Genomic DNA, 25,391 nt, shown 5'->3' with positions numbered 1-25,391 from the left:
AGGTACCACACTGGAGACTGATCTGGAAACTTGAAATGGTAGGAGGAGTGCATGGCAGTTTACTAAAATGGATGGAAGACTTCTTGGTAGGAAGAGAAATGAGAACAATAATTAAGGACAGACCATCAGAATGGGGCTTGGTGGAGAGTGGAGTTCCACAGGGATCAGTGTTGGCACCAGTAATGTTCGCGGTCTACATAAATGACATGGTGGATGGGGTGTCCAGTTATGTGAGCCTATTTGCAGGCGATGCAAAATTGTTAAGAAAAGTGAGATGTGACAAAGATTGCGAACTACTCCAGGAAGACTTGGACAGAATATGGAAATGGAGCTGTACATGGCAAATGGAGTTCAACACGACAAAATGCAAGAAATTAGAGTTTGGCAAGAGTGAAAGAAGAATCAGGAGTATGTACAAGATAGGAAATGAAGACATAAAACCAGTCATGAAGAAAAAGACCTTGGGGTGACAATTACCAATGACCTATCGCCAGAGAGACATATAAACAAAATAATTGGAGAAGTATTGAACTTATTGAGGAACATAAGAGTGGCGTTTGTATATTTAGATGAAGAAATGATGAAGAAAATAATTACTGCAATGATAAGACCAAGGCTTGAATATGCAACAATACAGTGGGCTCGAACTTAAAGAAACACATAAGGAAACTAGAGAAAGTACAGAGGGCTGCAACAAAATGGTGCCTGACTTAAGAGATTTGACTTATGAAGACAGACTGAACAGAATGCAACTTCCAACCCTGGAAAACAGAAGAGAAGGGAGACCTGATAGCAATATACAGAGTGATGATTGGCATGGAAAAATGGATAGGGAAGATCTGTGTATGTGGAATGAAAGAATGTCGAGAGGGCATGGGAAAAACTAAAATGGCCACTTATAGGAGAGATGTGAAAAAATATAGCTTCCCTCATAGAAGGGTGGAAGCATGGAATAGTTTAGACGTGGAAGTGGTCAACGCAAGGAATATTCATGATTTTAAGAAAAAGCTGGACAGGAGTAGATATGGAGACGGGACAGTACGAGCATAGCTCTTTTCCCGTATGTTACAATTAGGTAAATACAATTAGGTAAATACACACACACACACACACACACACACACACACACACACACACACACACACACACACACACACACACACACACACACACATATGGAGAGCGGATGTGCCTCCTACTCAGAGTGGCATCTAACAACACTCCGCACACTAAGCAATGTGCTTGAGTGAGAATCGTTATTGGTATTAAAGGACGACCAGAGCGAGTGAACGAGTGTACAGAGTGAACGTAGCCTGGTGGCAGGTACATAAGAGTGATCGGAGGTGTGAGAACCTCCGCACTCCAAATGACAGAGCGGGAACCACACAAAGGCCAGCCATAACAGCCGCCAACGCATCCCACCACACACATGTAGCTACCAGGCCTGGCCCCCAGTGCACACCACCACACACCCACATGCTCCCAGGAAGAGTGAAATAAAATGGATAGACCGGTTAGAACTAAGTTACCAAATTCAAAATATGCCGATGAGGCCCAGGGAGCAAAACCGAAAGTGGCCAATCAAAGCATGAGTCCATCTTCAACAGGAGCAACAATGCAGGGTAGATTGGTAATGTTGGAGAAGAGATTTGAGGAGTTGGTGAAGGAATTAAAAGTTCAGAGGAGTGAGGAGGAGCAGGATAGAGAATTCTGCAAGGCTTTGAAGGAAAGAGTTAAGAGACTGGAGGAAAATGAAAAACGATTGGTGGATGAGAATGCACACTTGAGAGTGGAGGTTGAAAAATACAAGAGACGGTTGGAGGAGAAAATGGAGAGAGTAGTAAAGGAGAAAGATGACTTTAAGGAAATGATCAGTGAGCAGAATGAAAGGTTTGAAAGGAATGGGAACTGAAGAAAACACAATGGACTGAGTCGAGGGAAGCAGAGATGGTTGGATTACAAGAAATAATTAAAGATCAGTTGAAGGAAGACAAAAAAGAAAGGTCCAAGGAACTGGTTAATGTTATGAAGAATAAGGAAACATTGATAAGAGAAATAGCAGAAAAGAAGAAGAGTGTGTTAATATTTGGGATGAAAGAACAAAATATAACATATAAGCCTAAGAGAATTAAGGAAGAATTAAAACGGTAAGAGATCTGTTAAAAAATCTAAATGATGATGAAAAAAAGACCTACAAGAAGAAGTGGAAGAGATCCATAGACTGGGTCCGTATAAGGAGGGAGTGAGCAGACCGATTAAAGTAGTACTGAAGTCACAACAATCTGCGGAGGATATCCTATATAGAACATCAAAGTTAAGAGAGATAGAAGGTTGTAAAGAGGTGTTTGTGAGAAAAAATAGAAATGAGGAAGAGAGGAGAAGATATAAGGAATTGTTGGAAGAGGCGAGAAGGAAAAATGATGAGCGGTCTGAGGAGGAAAGAGAAAAGTTTTTTTGGAGAGTTATAGGAGAGAGAGTCAGAAAGTGGTATGTGGAAAGAAGGAATGCGGAGGAACCCCTAGAGGGAGCAGTGGGTGGACCGTAATGTATACTAATATAGATGGGATACTGTCAAGTAGATTGGAATTGCAAGACTATATGATGGTGGAGAAGCCTGATATAGTGTGTTTGACTGAGACAAAATTGCATGAAAAACAAAGGTAAATTTGGATAATAAATATAATATATGGAGAAAGGATAGAGAGTAAAGGTGGAGGAGGAGTTATGATTATGACGAAGAAATAAATAAATGTGGATAAGGTTTGGTATGGGAAGAACAATGCAGAAGTGATAAGCATAAGGATAAAAAGTGATGGAAAAGAATTAATAATCATGGTGACCTATGTACCTCCTAAAACAAATTCTTGGACATTAAGGGAATACGACAATATGATCAAGGATACTTTACAGAGTTTGGAAAGTGTATTATCTGGAAAAGAAAGGTGATACTAGTAGGAGATTTTAATTGTAAGGAGGTGGATTGGGAAAATCTAGTAAGTGGTGTTGGAGAGGAAGCATGGGAGAGAGATTTCTTAATCTAATGATGGAAAATATGATGGAACAGAGGGTGAAGGAAAATACTAGATATAGAGGAGATGATGAACCGGCTAGACTGGATTTGGTGTTAACAAGAGAAGTGTACCTATGTGGAGATATACAATACAAATGTCCTTTGGGAAAGAGTGATCATGTGGTTATGGAAATGCAGATAGCAACAACACAGCGAAGGAAAGACGAGACATACAGGAGTGGTAGATTGAATTATAGAAAGATGGACACAGAAAGTTTGAAAAATTATTTCAGAAAATTAGATTGGGAGGAGATGTTACAAATCAGAGAAGTGCAAAAAAATATGAGATTTTTATGAAATATTATAAAGAAGGAGTTATGAAATTTGTACCAAAGTATAAACCGAGAGAGGAAGGAAGAAAGGATTGGTTTAATGCAACTTGTGTTAAGGCTAAGGAAAAGAGAGATGTGGCTTGGAAAAGATGGAAAAGAGCAGGAATATACTAAATAAGGAGAATTATAGAGTGGCGAGAAATGAGTATGTGAGGGTAAGGAGGAGGAAGAAAGAAAATTTGAAAAAGATATTGTAGACAAGAGTAAGGAACATCCAAAATTGTTTTACAGGTTCATAAATGGTAAACTTAAAAGAGAGAGTCCATTGAAAGATTAAAAGGAGAGCAAGGGATAGTAGATGACCCTAAGAATATAGCGGAATTGCTAAATAATAGGTTTCAACAAGTATTTACTAAAGAAACAATGTTTGTAAAGCCTCAGAATGTACAAGGAAATGTGCACATGGATGACATTAAGATACCTAAAAGGAGTTATATAAAATGTTGGAGGAACTTAAAGATGATAAAGCGATGGGACCAGATGAAGTTTCAGGAAAATTATTGAAGGAATGTAGAGAAGAATTGATTGATCCATTATATGATATTATAAGGTGCTCATTAGAAACAGGGAAGTACCAGTAGAGTGGAAAAGAGCTGAAGTGGTGCCCATTTATAAGGGAGGCAGTAAGGAAGAGCCTCTTAACTATAGACCTGTGTCTCTAACAAGTGTGGTCGGTAAGATTTGTGAGAGGGTGATAAAGAAATATTGGATACGGTTCCTGGAGGATCATAAGTTATTATCGGATCATCAATTTGGCTTTAGGAAAGGGAGGTCATGTGTAACAAATCTACTGAGCTTTTATTCAAGAGTGGTTGACAAAATACAAGAGAGAGAGGATGGATGGACTGTGTATATTTGGATTTAAAGAAAGCTTTTGACAAGGTACCTCACATGAGACTGCTATGGAAATTAGAGATTTATGGAGGACTGAAAGGAAAAGTGTTAAAGTGGATGGAAAACTACTTGAGATGGAGGGAGATGAGAACGGTAATAAGGGATGCAAAGTCGGACTGGTTGGTGGTGGAGAGTGGAGTCCCACAAGGTTCAGTGCTGGCACCAATACTTTTCCTTGTATATATTAATGACATGCCAGAGGAGTAAACAGTTATATTAATTTGTTTGCGGATGATGCGAAGTTGTGTAGGTGTGTGAAGAGTGAAGAAGATTGTGAAATTTTACAGGCAGATCTGGATAAGATTTGGGAGTGGAGCAAGAGGTGGGAAATGGAATTTAATCTGAGCAAAAGTCATGTGATGGAGATGGGAAGAGTGGAAGACGGCCAAGAGGGTCATATAAGATGGGTGAAGAAGTAGTGTTGAAAAAGGTGGAAAAGGAAAAGGATTTGGGAGTGATAATACAAGACCATGGGCAGTTTGAGGCTCATATTGATAAGATGTTTGGAGAAACGTATAATTTGATAAAAATATTGGATTAGCCTTCATTATATGGATAAAGATATGATGAAGAAATTAATTAGTACGGTAATTAGACCAAGATTGGAATATGCTGGAGTGGTTTGGTCCCCTTATAAAAAGAAGCATATAAGGAAGTTGGAGAGATTGCAGAGAATGGCAACAAAAATGGTTCCGGAATTGGCAGAAATGACCTATGAGGAGAGATTAAAAGAAATGAATTTGCTTACCTTGGAACAAAGAAGAGAAAGAGGAGATTTAATACAGGTTTATAAACTGTTGAACGGACTGGATGAAGTGGATAATGAGCAAATGATGTTGAGAGAGGAAAACTTAAATAGAACTACGAGATCGCATAGTAAAAAGATAGCCAAGGAATATGCTTGAAGGATGTGAAGAAATATAGTTTCCCACAAAGATGTGTGGAGGTGTGGAATGGTTTGAGTGAGGTGGTGTCAGCGAGGAGTGTGCATAGTTTTAAAGGAAAGTTGGATGTGTGTAGATATGGAGATGGGCCACACAGTATGATACCCAGGCCCTGTAAAATTACAACTAGGTGAATACACACACACACACACACACACACAAAAAAAAAAAAAAAAAAATCTTGGACTGTATTTGGGATGGTGCAGGATTTATTTTGGGATTACTTTTCTCTCTCCAAAGCCTTCAGACCCTAAATTACCAGATAGTGTAGTGACCCTGTCCTCACCTGCTCTCTCCATCTAAAGGCACAAGGGGAAGAGTGATGATGGGGAAAGGAAAGGAGGGGGAAAAAGAACCATCATTGCTTGACCTAGTATTCACAAAGAAGCGAGAGCACCCTCCCAGCATAAAATACCTTAGTCCAATGGGAAGAAGTGATCATGTAACATTAGAGTTGGAAATGCAGGAAGAGGATGGGATAAGATACAGAGAAAACTACAAAAAAAAGAGAGATTAAATTATGCAAGAACTGATTTTGAAAAGTTAAGAAGATTTTTTACTGATATTGAATGGAGGAACATTATGAATGGAAGGACAATACAGGGGGAAATATGAAATATTCCTACAGAAATATAAAGAAGGAATGAAGAAATACATACCCATCTATAGAGTAAAGAAAAGTAAACATGCTTGGTACAATGCCAGATGTGAAGAAGCTAAAAAGGCAAAAGACAAAGCTTGGAAGAAACTAAAAAAAACAGAGAAATAGAAATAACAGACAGCAGTATAAGGATGCAAGAAATGAATATATTAGAGTAAGGAGAGGAGAAAGAAACTTTGAGAAAGGTCTGGTGTGAAAAAGCGAAGATGAACCCAAGCTTTTCTACGAATTTATAAATGGTAAGATGAAGAATAAGCAAACAACAGAAATAATAATTAAAGGAGGGAAGACATACCAAACAGCTAAGGAAATGAGTGAAATAATGAATGACAGCTTCAAAACTGTGTTCACTAAAGAAAAAGATTTTGCAGAACCAAATAGGACATTGTGTTGCAGAGGATTGCAAGAAATCACAGTGCACAAAGAAGACATTGGAAGATTACTAGATAATTTGGCACTAAAAGAATGTAAAGAGCAGCTGTTAGATCCAATTTGGGAAATGGTTACAAGTTCATGAAAAGGGAGAGTACCACTAGAATGGAAGAGACTCAACATAATCTCAATATTCAAAGGAGGAAAGTCAACTGAGCCATTAAATTACAGACAGGTGTCACTTACAAATGTTGTGGGGAAGTTATGTGAAATAGTTATCAAAGAAAAATGGGTTAAATGTTTGGAGGAACAAAAAGCTATGTCGAACAGACAGTTTGGGTTCAGGACAGGATGGTCATGTGTGTTAAACTTATTAAGTTTCTACTCAAGAGTAATAGAAGGACTGGATGGGTGGATACAGTATACCTGGACATAAAAAAGGCTTTAGATAAGGTCCCTCATGGCAGACTACATTGGAAGTTAGAGAACATAGGAGGACTGAGAGGAATTTTGCTAAATAGGGATTATTTGAAGGACAAAGAGATGAGAACTGTTATCTGAGATACATACTCATCTTGGAGTAAAGTAACAAGTAGAATGCCACAAAGGTCAGTGTTAGCCCCATTATGTTCCAGGTATATGTAAATGACATTTAGAATGGGGTAAACAGTTATATTAATTTGTTTTGCTGAGGATACAAAATTGCTAAAAGTAATCAAAACTTGAGAGGACTGTTTGTTACTGCAGGAAGATACAGTGGTACCTCGACATACAAATTTGATTTGTTCTGTGACAATCGTTGTACAGTATATAAAAAAAATTCATATATCAAATCAATTTTTCCCATAGAAATTAATGGAAATAGAATGAATTCGTTCTTGTGATATGAATTTACCCCCCATAAAATTAACATGCTTTAAATACCAACCAAATATAGATTTGGTATATGATAAATACAGTGTTTATTGTATACATGATATAAATGTACTATATTGCCCAAAATAACAACTTAACCTGCAAAACTCGGGGCATGTCGATAGACGTTCATCACGCAAGACTTGGGGCACATTGATAGACATTTAGGGATTTTACGGCTATATTTTGGCAACACTCATCAGGAGTAAACATATGCGATATGTCACTGTGTCACCAACTTCCACGATGGATGGCAGGAGCGACAGTGATTTCATGGTGTTCGATTCTGCTATCTCTCCCGTGTGCCTTGCTTCTACACCTCGGTCGCCATGTTACGGGGAGAAAACTTTTGAATGAGAGTGTTATCAGAACAGGAGAGAGAGAGAGAGAGATACAAGGGGCCCATTTTCTCTCGCTCTAGCCAAGGCCGCTGGACCCGATTGAACACAAGGCCATGTACACTGATGATACCACCTCATTCAACCTGTGATATTTTGGTAACCATAACATCTAGAGACTTCTGGTTCTTTGCATTGCAAAGAGGAAGAGTTGCTTGTGGGCAGAACACCATTTGTACTCACTTGTTTATTGAATTTCCAAGTGTATTCAGTATGTGAATACATTAATACTCCGCTTAACGAACTTTTGTCTAACGAATTTCCAGTTTAACGTATTATGTAAAGTTAGACCAAAAAGTCTGCATAACGTACAACCACATCTGTTTTAGCGAAGTTTCTGGGTTTGAATTTGCCGGGTGAGGGACCGAATGCGGTAGCTACGCTGTGATTGGCTGGCTCCCCGCCTCTGTCTCTAGTGCTCCTGGAGCTGGATCCAAGATTCTTTAACAACGTCAGAGCAACCTCCTGCAGCGAAATGGCATCCATGAACGCTTGGAGGGACAGTGACAAGGTTGCTATCAGGTTGCTCTGAGGTTGCTGGGAACACCACCTCTCAAGGTGGTGTTACTGGGTTATATATGCATTTATGTTCACAAAACAACATTTCTATTAGACAAATGTTAAAAAGGATTGTTTTGTAATGCATAAAGTGAAATCTTACATGGAATACCAAAAATAAAGCAGAGATGAGATGAGCCAGAGGAGGCGGAGACTCGCAGCCACTGAGCTGTTTCTTCTGATGCTTGCGTGTTACTTTCATCATGATGTTGCACCTCTATTGTCTGCTATAATGGATATCATATCTTAGATTCATATGCTGAGTGATAGTGAATTACAATGAAATAGATTTCATTAGAATTCACTATCACTCAGCGCCAAGGAGTTCAGGTTATCCTCATGGCATGAGCGATATGAATACTAAGATATGATATCCATTATAGCAGGCAATGAGGAGGGAAACAAATATCATGGGAAAGACAACAGAAGCTAAAAGGGTCACAAGAAGAAGAAGCAGAGTGTGAGTCTCCAGTGTGTTCTGGCTGATCTCATCTCTGCAATGGAAATTAAGATTTCACTTTATGATTACAAAACAATGAGGAAGGTTTGTAAAAAATAGAAATATAGAGTGAACATAAATGTGAAAATGTGAGAGAATTTGTGGTGCTCCTCTTCCAATGACTCATATCCATCATAAAAGTGTGGTACAGGTGGAATATACTGAAAGATATATATATATATATATATATATATATATATATATATATATATATATATATATATATATATATATATATATATATATATTAATTTTTTTTTTACCCATGTGGTATGTTGGGGACCAGAGAATCATTATTTCCATTATTTCCTATGAGAAAATTACGTCAGCTTAACAAATTTTCGCTCTACAAACAGCTTTGACAACCTCTATCTTGTTCGGTAAGCGGAGTATTACTGTACAGGCTATTTTGTGTGTTTCTCATCAAACTTTTACTTTTGGAATCCATGATCACAGGGTCTTGAGTTCACAAAACTTAAGAAAAATACACACTGCTGAGGAGCACAGACACATGCACAAAGGATGAACAACAATACACAACGTGGGCTGAATGTTCGGGTGGATATGGGTAGCGGAGTGATCGCTGCACCACCTACCGATGGCTATTCGTATCTTAGAAATATCTTCGTATTTTGAGGCATAAATTATATGAAATTTTTCATCATATATAAAAAAAATTGTATGTTGGGGCATTTGTATCTCAAGGCATTACTGTATAAACAAAATCTATGAGTGGAGTAAGAAGTGGAAATCAGAGTTCAATGGCAAGAAATGTCACGTAATGGAACTAGGAAAGAGTAAGAGAACACCGGTATGGAACTATGTGATGGGAGAAGAACAAATAATGAAGACTAAAGAGGAAAAAGATCTGGGAGTGATTATACAGAAAAATCTGAACTGCAAAAAACAAATAAGATATTTGGATTAACATATAAGATGTTGACTATTATTAGAGTGGCACTTGAATTCATGGACAGAGATTTGATTAAAAAGTTATCATGAGCATGATAAGTCCTAAGCTGGAATATGCAGTAGTAGTGTGGTCACTGAGCTCTGAAAAAGATATAAGAAGATTAGAATGGATTCAGAAGATAGCTACAGGGATGGTGCCAGAACTAAAGGACCTAACATAAGAAAGGCTGAAGGAAATGGGACTGCCAACCTTACAAGATAGAAGAGAATGAGGAGACCTAATAACAATGTATAAAATAGTAAATGGCATTGAGAAAATAGACAAGGAAGACCTGGTGATGGTGACAGAAGCAGCTAGAAGGATAAGAGGATATGTAAAGAAGATTAGGATAAGGCAGTGTGTGAAGAATATTGGGAAATACAGTTTTCCACATAGAACGGTGGGAAAAAGGAATGCATTGAGTGAAGTTGTTACAGCACATAATGTGCATAACTTTAAAGAAGAATTGTAGACATGGAGATAGGATACTATGAGCCCCACTCAAACCCTGTACAATACAACTAGGTAAAACTAGGTAAATTCATGCACACACACACACACACACACACACACACACACACACACACACACACACACACACACACAGAGTGTAGTGGTTAGCCTTGACTCACAATCGAGAGGCCGGGTTCAAGTCCCGGAAAGCGGCGAGGCAAATGGGCAAGCCTCTTAATGTGTGGCCCTGTTCACCTAGCAGTAAATAGGTAGGATGTAACTTGAGGGGTTGTGGCCTCACTTTCCCAGTGTGTGGAGTGTGTTGTGGTCTCAGTCTACCAAGATGGTCTATGAGCTCTGAGCTCGCTGTAATGGGAAGACTGGCTGGGTGACCAGCAGGCGAGGTGAATTACACACACACACACACACACACACACACACACACACACACACACACACACACACACACACACACACACATGGTGGAAAAGTGGAATGCATTGAATGATTAAGTTGTTACAGCACATAATGTGCATAACTTTAAAGAAAAACAGGATAAATAGAAACATGGAGATAGGACACTATGAGCCCCACTCGAACCATGTACAATATGACTAGGTAAATGCACACATGCACACACACACACACACACACACACACACACACACACACACACACACACACACACACACACACACGTCTCCATATAGTCATGTTAACTGTTGATTAGCAAAATAATGTCCAGGGAAGGTGAATATAAACTGTAGCCTGCGTTTGAGCCATCAGCTGGTTTATTTACATCTGCAACATGGCGGCCGTGAACTCGAAAGATGAATCAGACTTCACAGGATTTCAAGGAATAATGGAGAAGAGCGTTTATGTGAGGAAAATTCTGGAGTTGGAAGGTAAAATTGAAAAACTGTTTGAAAAGTATGGGGGCCTGGAAACGAGTTATGACAATGTAATGAAAGAGTGTGCCGATATGAAGAAGGAAAATGAAGTACTGAAAGAGGAAGTTAAGCTAATTAAAGTGAATTGCGAAAAATGTGGAGAATCTCTAGGAAAAGTGATGGAGAAGCAGGCTGAATGGAAAAAAAGTCAGGAAGTGGAAAGAAAGGAGGTAAATTACAAAGTTGCAAGTCTGGAAAAGGAAATCAAAGAGTCTGGGAGAAAACTTTGGGCCTTGCTGAAATTATAGATCAACAGATCATAGAAGAGAAGATTGCTGAGAAAGTGGTGAAGGTTATTAAGTCAAATGAGACATTGGTGAGGGAAACTGTAGACAAAAAGAGATGTGTGGTGATATTTGGTGTGGAGGAGGATAAGACACCGAGTAAAATGGAGAGAGAAAAACATAAAAAGGTGATAAATAATATCATTAATGTGGTGCAGGAGGAGGAAAAGACCTAGTACAAGAAATAGAGGACTTCCATAGAATTGGAAAGTTCACAGGAGAAGGTATGAGGCCAATAAGAATCAAACTTAAGTCACAAAAGGATGTAGATGAATTGGTGGAGAAGTCATGGAGGCTAGCCCAGCAGGAAACAACAAGGAAGATTTGGTTGAGAAGAGATCTCGGTGAAAAGGAAAGAGAAATGTTAAATGAGTTGAGAAAGGAGGCTTTGAAAAAAATGAAGAGAGGACAGAAGAGGAGAAGAAAGAGTTTTTCTGGAGAATCTTGGATATGAGACTGAGGAAGTGGTTCATAACCCAGAAAAGTACAGCAAGAAAGGACTAAAGAAACTTACGTATGAGCGAATGTAATGTATTCCAACATAAATGGAGTGATATCGGGATTTTAGAACTCAACGATTACTTGAGGGACAAGAACCCAGATATTGTGGGTCTTACTGAAACAAAACTGAGAGAGGAGAAGACCTGATGATGGTTGGAGAAGGAAATATAATGTTTGGAAAAGAAATAGAGTAGGTAAGATGGGAGGAGGAGTGATGTTGCTGGTTAAAAAGATATAAAGGTGGATCAAGTGAAAGAAGGTATGGGAAAGGCAGAAGTGCTAAAGATCAGAGCAGAAACTAATGAAGGAAAAAGAGGCACTACATAGTGGTGTACGTACCACCTAAGACAAATGCATGGTCAGTACAGGAATATGAAGAAATGATAAGTGATACAGGAACATGTCTGGAAGAAATGTTGGGTGGCTGTGAACGAACTATAATGATGGGAGATTTTAATTGTAAAGAGGTGTGTTGGGAGGACTGGTCAATGGAAGGATCAGAGACAACATGGGAAATACACTATTGACACTGGCAATGGAAAATGTGTTAACTCAGTGGGTCAAAGAAGATACTAGGTTTGGAGGAGAGGGAGCATCGTCAAGACTGGACTTGGTCTTTAGTACAGAGCCAATGGTCATTGAGGAGATGAGGGTGGAGTGCCCTTTAGCAAAGAGTGATCATGCAGTTTTGGAGTTCAAGGTGATAGATGAAGAGAAATCTAGAAGAAATGAAGAATATAAAGTGGGAAGATGGAATTATGCCAAGACAGATTTTGGAAACCTAAAGAAATTCTTTCAAGAGACAAATTGGATGAAATTCAAGAGTGCTAAGGAGCAAATGAAAAGTGGAAGGAATTTATAAAATATACAAAGAAGGTGAGAAAAATTTGTACCAATAAGACAACATAGAGAAGTTGGAAAGCAGGACTGGTTTAACGATAGATGTGAAAAGGCTAGAACAAGAAAAGAGGATGCATGGAAGAGGTGGAGAAGGAAAAGACGGATTAAGCAGTGGGAAAGTTACAAAAGAGCAAGAAATGAATATGTGTTGATTAGAAGAGAAGAAAGAAAGAAACAAGAAAAGGATATAATTGATAAATGTAAAGACCAACCAAGGCTTTTTACAGACATGTGAACAACAACATCAAAAATAGAGAAAGTATTGAAAGTTTAGAAGTAAATGGAGTATGCAGTGAGGATCCCAGGAAATGGCAGAGGCTATGAATGGATGCTTTCGGAAGGTATTCACAAAGGAGACTGCTTTTGACAAACCACTGGTAATGGAACAGAAAGGGATTATGAAGGAGTTTCAAGTAACTGTGGAGGAGATCAAGAATATGATGGGGAGTTTAGAAGTGAGAAAAGCTGTGGGACCTGATGGGGTATCAGGATGGATTTTAAGAGAATGCAGGAGCAACTGGCAGAAAAAGTTTGTGAAGTAATTGATGCCTCATTAAGGGAAGGTGTAGTGCCCCAAGACTGGAAAAGAGCTAACATTGTCCCAATCTATAAATCAGGTAACAAGAGAGACCCATTGAACTATAGACCAGTGTCACTTACAAGTGTGGTAGCTAAGATGTGTGAGAGGGTGGTGAAGAATAGATGGACAGACTTCTTGGAGAAAATGACATACTTTGTGAGTGTCAATTTGGTTTTAGAAAAGGGCGTTCATGCACGACAAACCTGATATGTTACTATTCGAGGGTGATAGATGTAATACAGGAAAGAGATGGTTGGGCTGATGGAATATATCTGGATTTAAAAAAGGCCTTTGATAAGGTACCACACCGGAGACTGATCTGGAAACTTGAAATGGTAGGAGGAGTGCATGGCAGTTTACTAAAATGGATGGAAGACTTTTGGTAGGAAGAGAAATGAGAACAATAATTAAGGACAGACCATCAGAATGGGGCTTGGTGGAGAGTGGAGTTCCACAGGGATCAGTGTTGGCACCAGTAATGTTCGCAGTCTACATAAATGACATGGTGGATGGGGTGTCCAGTTATGTGAGCCTATTTGCAGACGATGCAAAATTGTTAAGAAAAGTGAGATGTGACAAAGATTGCGAACTACTCCAGGAAGACTTGGACAGAATATGGAAATGGAGCTGTACATGGCAAATGGAGTTCAACACGACAAAATGCAAGAAAATAGAGTTTGGCAAGAGTGAAAGAAGAATCAGGAGTATGTACAAGATAGGAAATGAAGACATAAAACCAGTCATGAAGAAAAAGACCTTGGGGTGACAATTACCAATGACCTATCGCCAGAGAGACATATAAACAAAATAATTGGAGAAGTATTGAACTTATTGAGGAACATAAGAGTGGCGTTCAGATATTTAGATGAAGAAATGATGAAGAAAATAATTACTGCAATGATAAGACCGAGGCTTGAATATGCAACAATACAGTGGGCTCGAACTTAAAGAAACACATAAGGAAACTAGAGAAAGTACAGAGGGCTGCAACAAAATGGTGCCTGACTTAAGAGATTTGACTTATGAAGACAGACTGAAAAGAATGCAACTTCCGACCCTGGAAAACAGAAGAGAAAGGGGAGACCTGATAGCAATATACAGAGTGATGATTGGCATGGAAAAAATGGATAGGGAAGATCTGTGTATGTGGAATGAAAGAATGTCGAGAGGGCATGGGAAAAAACTAAAATGGCCACTTATAGGAGAGATGTGAAAAAATATAGCTTCCCTCATAGAAGGGTGGAAGCATGGAATAGTTTAGACGTGGAAGTGGTCAACGCAAGGAATATTCATGATTTTAAGAAAAAGCTGGACATTAATAGATATGGAGACGGGACAACACGAGCATAGCTCTTTTCCCGTATGTTACAATTAGGTAAAATACAATTAGGTAAATACACACACACACACACACACACACATACAGGCCCTGTAAAACTACAACTAGGTACACACACACACACACACACACACACACACACACACACACACACCCTTACAAGATAGAAGAGAAAGAGGAGATTTAATAACATTGCTTAAAGTAGTTAATGGCATTAACCAGATAGACAAGGAAGACCTAGTGCTGGTGACAGAAGAAGCTGGAGGGACAAGAAAGAGAACATGCTAAGAAGATTAGGAAGAAGTGTGTGAAGAATTTTGGAAAATACAGTTTTCCACATAGAACAGTGGAAAAGTAGATTGCATTGAGTGATGAAGTTGTTACAGCACATAATGTGCATTGCTTTAACCCCTTCAGTACTGTGACGTGTTTTCATATTGATTCTGTTTATTATTTGATGATTTTACGTAGCTTGAGAAACTTATGTGGGGATTAAAATAGTGAAGATTCTGGCCATTAATCTTCTGAGCTCCATAGATCCTCCATAAAGTCAATGAAATTGTCCAATCGTACACAAAACTCGTGATGAAAATGCGTCACAGTACTGAAGGCGTTAAGAAAAATTAGATAAGTGGAGATATGGAGACAGGACACTATGAGCTCCGCTTAAACCCTGTACAATACAACTAGGTAAATACAACTGGATAAATATGCACAGATCAGGATCATATGAGATGGACACAGTGCTTTGCTTCAGTATTACTGTTGGCCTTCGCATACTCGGACAAATATGTTGTCCGAGAAACGTGAATGTCTAACTTATACGAATTCCCCCCACAGGCAGTTCAACTCGGACTTTAGGGAGACAGTGCAGGATTTATTTTGGGATTGTTGTCTCTCCGAAACCTTCAATTCCAAAGTTACCAGATGGTGTAGTTTAATTTTTTATAATAAATACCCTTCCCATCAGGAAGCCATTTTCAAATGTCTTGTGTGGTTGCATCATAGCATGACTCATTCCTTAAAAAATTATGCATCACTTAATGCCTGTGTCTATGCAAAAAAAAATTTATATGAATATTTTTCTCGATATATTTCAATTGTGTCTCTCACACTCAGTGACTTGTACATGGCCAGGCATCACGAGGGATCTTCCGTCATTTAGCTTTACTTTTTCAGAAATAACTCCCTACAGGCATAAATTGGAAAGAATTAGAATCAGAATCTTCAAGAAGAGAAGACAACAAGAAACAAATGTATAATGTGAGACAGCTGTGGCTGACAGCGAGACCTTGAACCCTCCCCTCCTCTCCATCATGCACTTTATCTCCCCCTTTCAGACCCTGCCTCACCCCATGCCTCACTGCCATGCTTCTTCATCCTCTCTCTATATCATAAGATCTCATTTTCTCTTTCATTGGTTTCCTACCCACTTCACTAAATCTTCCCAACCTAATCACTTCCTCCATCTCCTGGCCCAGCTCATGTGGGCTGTCCTGGACCTGTTTGATAATAGTTTTAGCCAATTCTCTCTCTTCACTCTCTCTCATAAACTTGTTTGGATTTTTTTCTTTTTGTCCTTCATCCCAAAATTCACAAAACATTTCCTCCTATCCACTGTATCTCTCACTAGATCTTCTTTCCCTTTAATTATTTGTATAACAACATCTTTTGTTTTTTCTTGAATTTGTCTCTACTACCTCTGACAATTTAACTTTTTCCTCTTTCTGTTGTTGCCATGCATTTTGTGGTTCCTTTAGCTTGTTTTCTTCCAATTCACTTCCACCATATCCTCAATCTCATTCTGTATTTTTTTTGTAGGCTCCTTAGCCCTTAATGTACGGTGATGTTTCAGGACGATTGTAGCGTCACTTGCGGAGAGGCGGGGATCATTCTGGAAATTATGATTTTTCCGCGCTAAACATTTGAATCTCTCTCCCTCACTATTGGTCCTGGGGCAAGTGGAGGTATCTGGTATCTTTTCTCGCCTGCCTCCTCGAGCCTTGAGACATATGTTACTTCACAATAGGTCATCTTTTCCCATTTCGAGGCGACATCTGGCAACCCTTGTGACCCGGAGGGAAGAAACCGTACTCCAAGTGATGTTATGTCAATGTTACTCGGTAGTGACATTCAGGAAAATGATGAAAATGAAGACAGTGATTTTTTTATTGAGACAGAAGAAAGTGAAGACTCCAGTAGTGATTTTGATAGTGATATAGGCGACAGAGACTTTCATAAACCTCCTCATGTACTCCCCTCGAGGAATGTGCTGGTGTGTGTCACCCATGGTTGCCTCTACAGGACTGTGCTTGTCGGCCAAGTCACGTGAATCCCATTGCTTATAAGAGTTGCCAGATTCCAATTATTATAGAAATCCACAATACTTGTAAATATGTGGTTTCTTTTTCTTTTCCTGTTTTGCACATTATTTCATATATCTGAGTTTGCATTTTCATGACATGAAAGTGCAAAAGTTCCGACTTTTACATCAAATTCAAATGCCTGAAAGGAGAGAGAGAGAGAGAGAGAGAGAGAGAGAGAGAGAGAGAGAGAGAGAGAGAGAGAGAGAGAGAGAGAGAGCACTCGCACGGTGTTATAAGAGCTTGGGGATACTTCTTAGCAGCAGGTTCTGCCACAGGTTTGGGGAGAATTTTTTGATATGCAATAGTTTTGCTCTCATAGGTGATAACATGTTGAAAACTACATCATTGTACTCAGAATAACAAAGAAATATGCTTTTATAAGGAAAAAAAAAAAAAAAACGTTTTGGCATTTTTGACAGGTGTGATTTTTCCTCACTGTAACAGATGGAAAGTAAATCAACCCCCCGTACTTCAAGGGTTAAGGAGTTTTCATAGTTGTGACATGTATCCTTTAATATATAATTTTGTTTCTTTATCTCATGTATCTCCTCCTTTAATCCCTGATTGATTACACTAACCTTTTCACATTCGACTAATCTCAATCTCAACTCTATGTTTTCCATTGTCAGTCTGTCCTGCTTGTTCATTAAACTTGACATCACTTCCTTCTTGAAGTTGTTATGGTACATAATGTGCATTGCTTTAAAGAAAAATTAGGTAAGTGGAGATATGGAGACAGGACACTATGAGCCCCGCTCGAACCCTGTATAAGTCAACTTTCCACATTTATCAATCTCCTCATGTTGCCTCTTTCATCTCTAAATCCAGAAAAGTCCTTATTCATATTATCCTCAGTTAATCTCCTGAGTCTTACAGGTGTTTCAGTAAACCGATGATTGTCACCACCCTCTAACACAAGAGTTAACCAGTACTCTCAGTCATTCATCCCTTTCACTGGTAAACTCTGGAACTCCCTCCCTGCATCTGTATTTCCGAATTTCTATGACTTGTCTTCTTTTAAGAGGAAGGTATCGAGGCATTTGCTCCCCAACTTTGGCTGACGCTTTTACACTTTTTAGAGAGCCAGCACTCAAGTGGGTCTTTTTTTTTTTTCTTGCCCTTGGCCGGTTCCTCTTCCTTACGTAAAAAAAAAAAAAAGAAGAAAAAAAAAATGAGTGCAAAAGTAAATAGCAAATGCATGGATGAAGTAATAGGTAAAAGGGATGAAGTGAGTGATGAATGGCTAGTGCACATCATGTTGAACAAAGGCTGTTTCCTGCAAATGTTTTCCTTTCAACAATATAATTTAAAAAGGAACTGACTGACTATCTATATAAGTATTGATAGAAGGCTAAAAGCAGATTTCATGGATGCAAAGTCTGCAAGGGATATCTTTGAGAGATATAATTATTATGCCTCATTACTATCAAAACTGAATAAGTGACAGATGGAAATTAAAGACTTTGAACAGATAGGAAATTAATTCAAATATTAGTAATGAAAGAGTGTGAGGACAGACAGAAAATTAATTAAAGTTTTCAGTAATGAAAGAGTGAGAGGAATATATGCTTGTAGTGGTATATGTGTATATAATGAAATATTCTATGTTCTTATGCCATACTGCAGAAAATAGGCAGCTATATTGTGTAACTGATCCTCAGAGTGCAGTGTAGTGCAGTGAGGTTTTCTCTCCATTCCCTTAAGACTTGGAAGACAAGATATGAAGAAATATTTGAGAGTGCATACATGCCATGTTGGGACTAATCCCAACATGGCAAGCATCATTTTGGTGTTTGAATGAATTGATTGATATTATTACTAAGAAAATATGATTTCCCCCCCAGGATGTGAATCATGATTATAGTCATGGTAGCATGGATGAGGACCCCCGCATGATGGCGTTCTTTGACTCCCTGGTGCAGCGAGAAGTGGAGGGGTGGACATCCAACACTGATCTCTCTGATGACCTTGATGATAATGCTCCAGGGTCAGGTCTCGATGATGATGATACAGAGACTACCACCACCACCACACAATCATCATTGTCACATGCAACCTCTCAATCTGATGACAATGACTCAGATGATGGTACATTAATTATATCATTGAATTATTCAATTTTTGGAGAATTACTAATTTTTGGAGGTTTGGTTTGAGCAGTGAAATTCAGTAAATTTTCATGAAATCTATGACCCATCATGAACTAAAAATGTCATCACTGAATAATCACATAGGCTTGCTAGGTTTACCAGTTCTATGGTCATTTGCTGGTCTGCCAGCCTAGAGATGGAAGTTGGAGCTCATAGTGACTGATCTTTTGGTAGGACTTAGATACCACACACCTGATTTGTGAGATCAGTACCTCTTGGTCTAGCTATATCTCTTACCTACTTGCTGATAGCTGTAAATCATAAATGGGTTATTCACAATCTGTAATCATAGATTAAAAATGTTATTGTAGTTGATCACTTTTGCAATTACACTAGCATCATTAGTTTACAGTGTGCCCACAACTTACCAGGGGTTAGGGATGTACTGTATGTAGCCTATGAACTACTAATATTACTAATAAATATATGCATTTCAGTAGTTTCAAAAAGCAGTGGTACAGTATAAATCATACATCATTTAAACTAAAGATAGTAAAGACATTGACATAGATGTTTTGTTCAGGAACAGTTAATTATTTATTCAAGTTGATTTTGTGAAGTATGGTGCATTGAAAAGAACTGTTGACATAGACCAGGATTATGTTAGAAATTTAAAGTACAGTGCTATTTATTGTTTCTTTGTCTTTGTGTGTGGTAATCTGTAATAGGTACACATCAATATAAGTTAAGCATTCCTACAAAGTATGACCATAAGAGAATTCAAATGTTGTGTGAACTGGAAGTGTCGTGGACCATGGTGTCAGATGTCGCCTTGACTGAGACTCTAGTACCTTTGATTTCAAACATGGCTACATCAAAATTGGCAGCATTTGAACACTTGATAGGCCCTTTCATACAGATGTGGTCTATAAAGTAAAGTGAAGACATTGCTCTCTTCACATATCTGCATCAGGCAAGACAAGATCCTACCTTTTATTGACTCACATAGAGGTATGAATACAATATAGTAACTTTTTCATGTATACTTTTACGCTGCTGCTCTGAACAGAAGATGTGGTACCTGTGACATCCTGTGAAGGAGATTAATGACACAGAATATATGTTTCAATGAGGGTATTCACCTATTTTAGTAATTGATAGGGTGCCCTCGTGCCTTCTTGACCTTTCGAGTCTCTTGGGAAGTGAATCACCCAGGTGGTGGAGATACTGAACGTCAATATTGTCCCATATGTCCTGAATAGTGGCTGGGAGGTGTGGGAGGGAGAAGGTAACTCTCTCCTTTAGCTTCAGTTTTATGTACGCCCTGAGATTTTTTATACGGTTCAGGTCTGGCGAACTTGCGGGCCAAGGTTTAAAAGGCTGACAATGCAGAAATTAAACAATTAACTTTGTCGTATGGCATGGTGCACCATCTTGCATGAAGTTATGAGCATTGCACTTTTCCATACACTCATCTAACTCATATAGAATTAGCTCAAAGTAGTTATTTTGGTTCATACGAACACACGGTTTCTCTGGTCGTTTGTAATCTGAAAGCTTACCTCATATGACCAAAGTACTCTATGCCACTTACCTAAGTCCCAATCTTTGTGCTGAGACACATAATGCAAACTTACTGTTATGGTGACCATTGTGTGTAGAAAGGTTTTGAAACTGCGCGGCAACTCCAGTATCACATGTCGCCTTTCACATATCTCCGCACACTTCTTTCAGTCACCCAGCCAGTAAAGAGAGTTTCTGGCTGTAAGTTCCTTGCTATGTATGGGAGGGTTGGCCTCAAGCTTTCTTTGAATAACGTTCACAGTTCTCTAGGTCACACTGTATTTATGCCCTTCAGGCTTATAAGGTGGTGGCGAAGCGTCTCTTCCTCCCTCACGATAAATTTTGGTCCAATGTTGAACAATTCTGAGAGCTATGACAGTGTTTGTGGCAATTTCTTGATTTGACTTATTCTCCCTCACTGAGGCACAAATGACTGAGATTTGGGCCTTTCCAATTAGTTTCCAAGGTCCCATAATAGGTAGTAACAAGGCACAATGGTAAGCTCAAGCATCCACAAAAAGGGGCCATGAGGGGGGATGAAAGAAAATTCAAATTCAAGCACGCAATCCACAAACGAATTTGACTAAGGAAACATATCATCTACTTTGGCTACTAGAGCTGCAGAGTTGTCAGATAGCGACATACAGCGAATAACGCCGTATGTTTAGGAGTTAAGAAGGGATGAATGAAATTTGGTCCCAGTGGAAGTCATGGTCCTTTTCGTGCCTTCTGCTCTGACCAGCAGTGTACATATTTAGTATGGTAATAAAAGTAACCAATCACTAACAGGATTATGCAAATTAACCAAGCCAGTTATGATAGCGGATGTTTGGTTAAATTCAAAACTTCATGCTGAAAGTCATGTAAATCTAGTATTATGGAAATATAAAAACTATTTTACCTTATATTCATTTAAAAAGAGAAACAATTGTGTCATTTATGTTCTGCCACCAGCCTGGATTATAGTTGCCAACATTACTGAATGAGTTTAAGACAGCAATGTCTTCACTTTACTTTATAGGCCACATCTGTACAAGAGGGCCTATATCAAGTGTTCAGATGCTGTCAATTTTGATGTAGCCATGTTTGAAATCAGGGGTGCTAGTCTCTCAGTCAAGGCGACAGCTGACATCATGGTCCACGACACTTCCAGTTCATGTAACATTTGAATTCTCATACTTTGTAGGAATGCTTAACTTATATTGATGTGTACCTATTACAGATTACCACACACAAAGACAAAGAAACAATAAATAGCACTGTACTTTAAATTTCTAACATAACACTGATCTATAAAGTAAACAATGAATACCAGACACCTGGCACCTCCCATTACTCCATTACTTCACATTTTCCTCCACAATGTAAACAAAGTATTACCAATGCACCATATTTCACACCACCTTGAATAGATAATTAACCGTCCCTGAACAGAATATCTATGTCAGTGTCTTTACTATCTAGTTTAAATGATGTATGATTTATACTATACCACTGTTTTTTTAAAATTACTGAAATGCATGTGTTTATTAGTAATGTAGTACAGTATTGGAAGCCCATAGGCTACATACAGTACATCCCTAACTCTCAATATGTTGGGGTCCATCAAAGAACCAAAGCTGCTAATGTAATCACAAAAGTAATTGTGATTATATTATGAATATGATTACTTAAAAAAAAGAGGATAATGAATCACTACACTATTACTTGAAAACTGTAATTGATTATGATTACTGTTTATGATTACCTTATATCTGACCATACCCATATAGATGCTTTCCCTAATGTAAAGTGTGGCTTTTCTTATAGTATTCTTGTTTCAAAATCTTCATTGAAGGCAGCCTTATCTTTGGTAACCAGCTTAAATGAAGCTGGATTTTCTAATTAAGTGTTTTTTGCACAGAGCAAGGTTTTTAAATGGTGAATGAACACAATCTCTTTCCTATCTAGAAGCAAATAGGGGTCCGGGTCATGACAGCTCTGATGAACAGCAAGCAGCTGTGCAGCTGAATCAACTTCAGAGACAACATGCAAACAATGATCCACCAAAAAATGATGATGATGATGATGATGATGATGATGAAGATGAGGAAGATGAAAGAGAGAAAGTAAGTAGGCTATAATATGTGTTATCAATATGATGTATTTATCTCCAAAACCTTTCCCTTTCCAGAGACATTCCCCAAATAGCAGTGAAGTTTCTAATTTATGTTTGAACATTTCCTCTCTAGATGCTCAAGGCACCCACTATCTCTCTCTCTCTCTCTCTCTCTCTCTCTCTCTCTCTCTCTCTCTCTCTCTCTCTCTCTCTCTCTCTCTCTCTCTCTCTCTCTCTCTCTCTCTCTCTCTAATCACACATGAGCATGACTAGGTACATAGAAAAATCATCCATTATGCTATTTATGAAACAATCCAAGTGCATTTAGTCATACTGTTCATGAAACATAATCCAAGCACAATCCCTCATCATAATGAAATTATGTATGATGATTTTAAGGGGTAGGTGATGAGGGGGCAGATATAAATAGAACAGTTTAGCCAGCCATAACCACCTACTGCCTCAAAATGAGGTGGTGCTTTCTTATGTGAACAATTAACATCAGTAAAGGGTTAAATAAGCAATTATCTGTTAGTCTGGAATGGATTAATGCAATTTACATTATTTCTTATAACAAAAAATTTTTTCCATTTATATGGAATTTGTATTGTGTATGAATAATGGAGTTCCATGGTATATGAGAGTTTGTCAAGTATTACTAAGACTCAGCCAATTCGTTGGTACTTTACCTCTGATTTTTTTTTTTTTTTTTTTCCTAGATAGAATGTGTAACATATTTAGCATAAAACAATGATAATGCCATTCACTCCTGTCAGGCAGTGTGTACTGATTTGGTAGCTGTTTCATGGAAGTGTTGCTTACCTTTCATGTACATAATTGTAATATTGGCAGTGCATTCTCTGACAATTTATTTATTAATTATTTACTTTCTGTAATAGGTCGTCCTTAATGCATTTTAGAAGCTGCTCTAATTAACAATGATATGCATAAAGAAAAAAGTTGTTAACATATGGCAGTAGCTAGTCAGCTCTCTACTAGGAAATTCGAATGGGCTCACACAGCTTGCTTGGTTTAGTTCTGAGTGAATTACTTCACCAATCTATTACAGATATCTGGAGGCAGTGAATGGATCATGCACCTGATTGCCAAAAAGCGAGCCAAACTTAGAATTGCAAAACGAGCAAGAAGAAAAAGGAAACACCTTCGAAGAAATCGCAAGAAAACTCAGCATGTTCTTCGTTCTTTCACCACACAAAGAAGGTAACCATCTATTTCTCTCTCTCTCTCTCTCTCTCTCTCTATACATATATATATATATATATACATATATATATATATATATATATATATATATATATGTATGTATATATACATATACAGTAAGGTCCCGAGTTACATCAGAGTTACGTTCCTGAAACATGATGTAAGTCGATTTTGTATGTAACTCAAGTTTTTGTACTTTCAAAGCATATTATAGAGTTTTCAACCAATCATTTTTTATGGTTATTCAGGTAAGTAAAAGGTTATATTGTTATATTGGTATATTATTTACAACTATGTAGGAATATATTGATTAGGGCCGCGAACGCGAAAGACTGCAGGTTGCCGAGAGGGGCGGCCTGAGGCTGCCAGGAGGGTGGGCAGGTCGAATGTTGTGACGCCCAGGGCGGGACAGCTGGGAGCTTTGTGGAATGCGGTAGGAGTAGAAGCGTTATATAAGTAAAAGGTTATATTGTTATATTATTTACAAGTATGTAGGAATATGAAACACAAGCTTGTTTTTGTTGTTGATTAGGGCCACGAACGCGAAGGACTGCATGTTGCCAGAGGGGTGGACGCCTGAGGCCGCCAGGAGGGTAGGCAGGTCGAATGTTGTGACGTCCAGGGTGGACAGCTGGGAGCGTAGTGCAGTGCGGTGGGAGTAGAAGCATGGGCAGCAGAGCAGGAAATGCAATAGGAAAGGGCAATAGGGATCAGCAGACAGGCGCAGACAGTGCAAGTGACCTGCAAGTGTCGTGTGGCCCAGACGAAGGCTCCGGAGTTGTTATTGTTGTGATAGGTGCGCGAGCCCTCAAGGTCGTCAACCTCCCTGTTGTCATGGTAACGGGCTTCCAATTTTCTTCTTCACTCCCTTATACACAGCTGCTGCCTCCCTTCTCATGTCTTTTAATAATGTCCACTTTTTCTTGTAGCGTAATGGTTTTCCTTTTCTTAGCATCACTGCAATCACTCAGGAGTTTTCTTTTTGGTGCCATTGAGCAAGATACTAAGATAGTCAGCAAACGCAGATGTAGGAACACTCTTTTCAGGGGCGATTTATAAATTTTCAATTTTCTAAATCTTAAATTGCCTTATAGTGGACTGACGTAAGTGCGAGTTTGACGTAACTCGAGACCGACGTAACCCGGGACCTTATTGTATATATATATATATATATATATATATATATATATATATATATATATATATATATATATATATATATATATATATACATATATATACACACATACACATACATATGTATACAGGCAACCCCTGCTTAACGAAGGTTCACATAACGAAATTTCGCTACAACAAATGTTTCCTTTTACTACCATCTGCTCGTTTAACGAACACCAAACTCGCTTTAACGAACTTTTTATTCAGGTAATTTTTTCCAAATTTGAAAGTCACGCCGTATCACACAAGCCTTTTGAATACACCAGCGC

General features: G+C 38.5%; 1 protein-coding gene across 2 annotated transcripts in view; it reads left to right on the top strand.

Annotated features, from left to right (window-relative positions):
* Window positions 1–25,391, top strand: part of LOC123517303 (DDB1- and CUL4-associated factor 5-like) — an 81,879-nt gene that overhangs the window by 45,194 nt on the left and 11,294 nt on the right. For both annotated transcript variants that reach the window (XM_045277251.1, XM_045277250.1), the window contains exons 9-11: window positions 18,813–19,056; window positions 22,572–22,729; window positions 23,789–23,940. In XM_045277251.1, coding sequence (XP_045133186.1) covers window positions 18,813–19,056; window positions 22,572–22,729; window positions 23,789–23,940 — 554 coding nt within the window. The remainder of the gene's footprint in view (window positions 1–18,812; window positions 19,057–22,571; window positions 22,730–23,788; window positions 23,941–25,391) is intronic.

This window comes from Portunus trituberculatus, chromosome 42, assembly GCF_017591435.1.
Source record: "Portunus trituberculatus isolate SZX2019 chromosome 42, ASM1759143v1, whole genome shotgun sequence".
NCBI lineage: Eukaryota > Metazoa > Arthropoda > Malacostraca > Decapoda > Portunidae > Portunus > Portunus trituberculatus.
The sequence above is the reverse complement of the archived record's forward strand: the minus strand, read 5'-3'. Positions and strand labels throughout refer to the sequence as shown.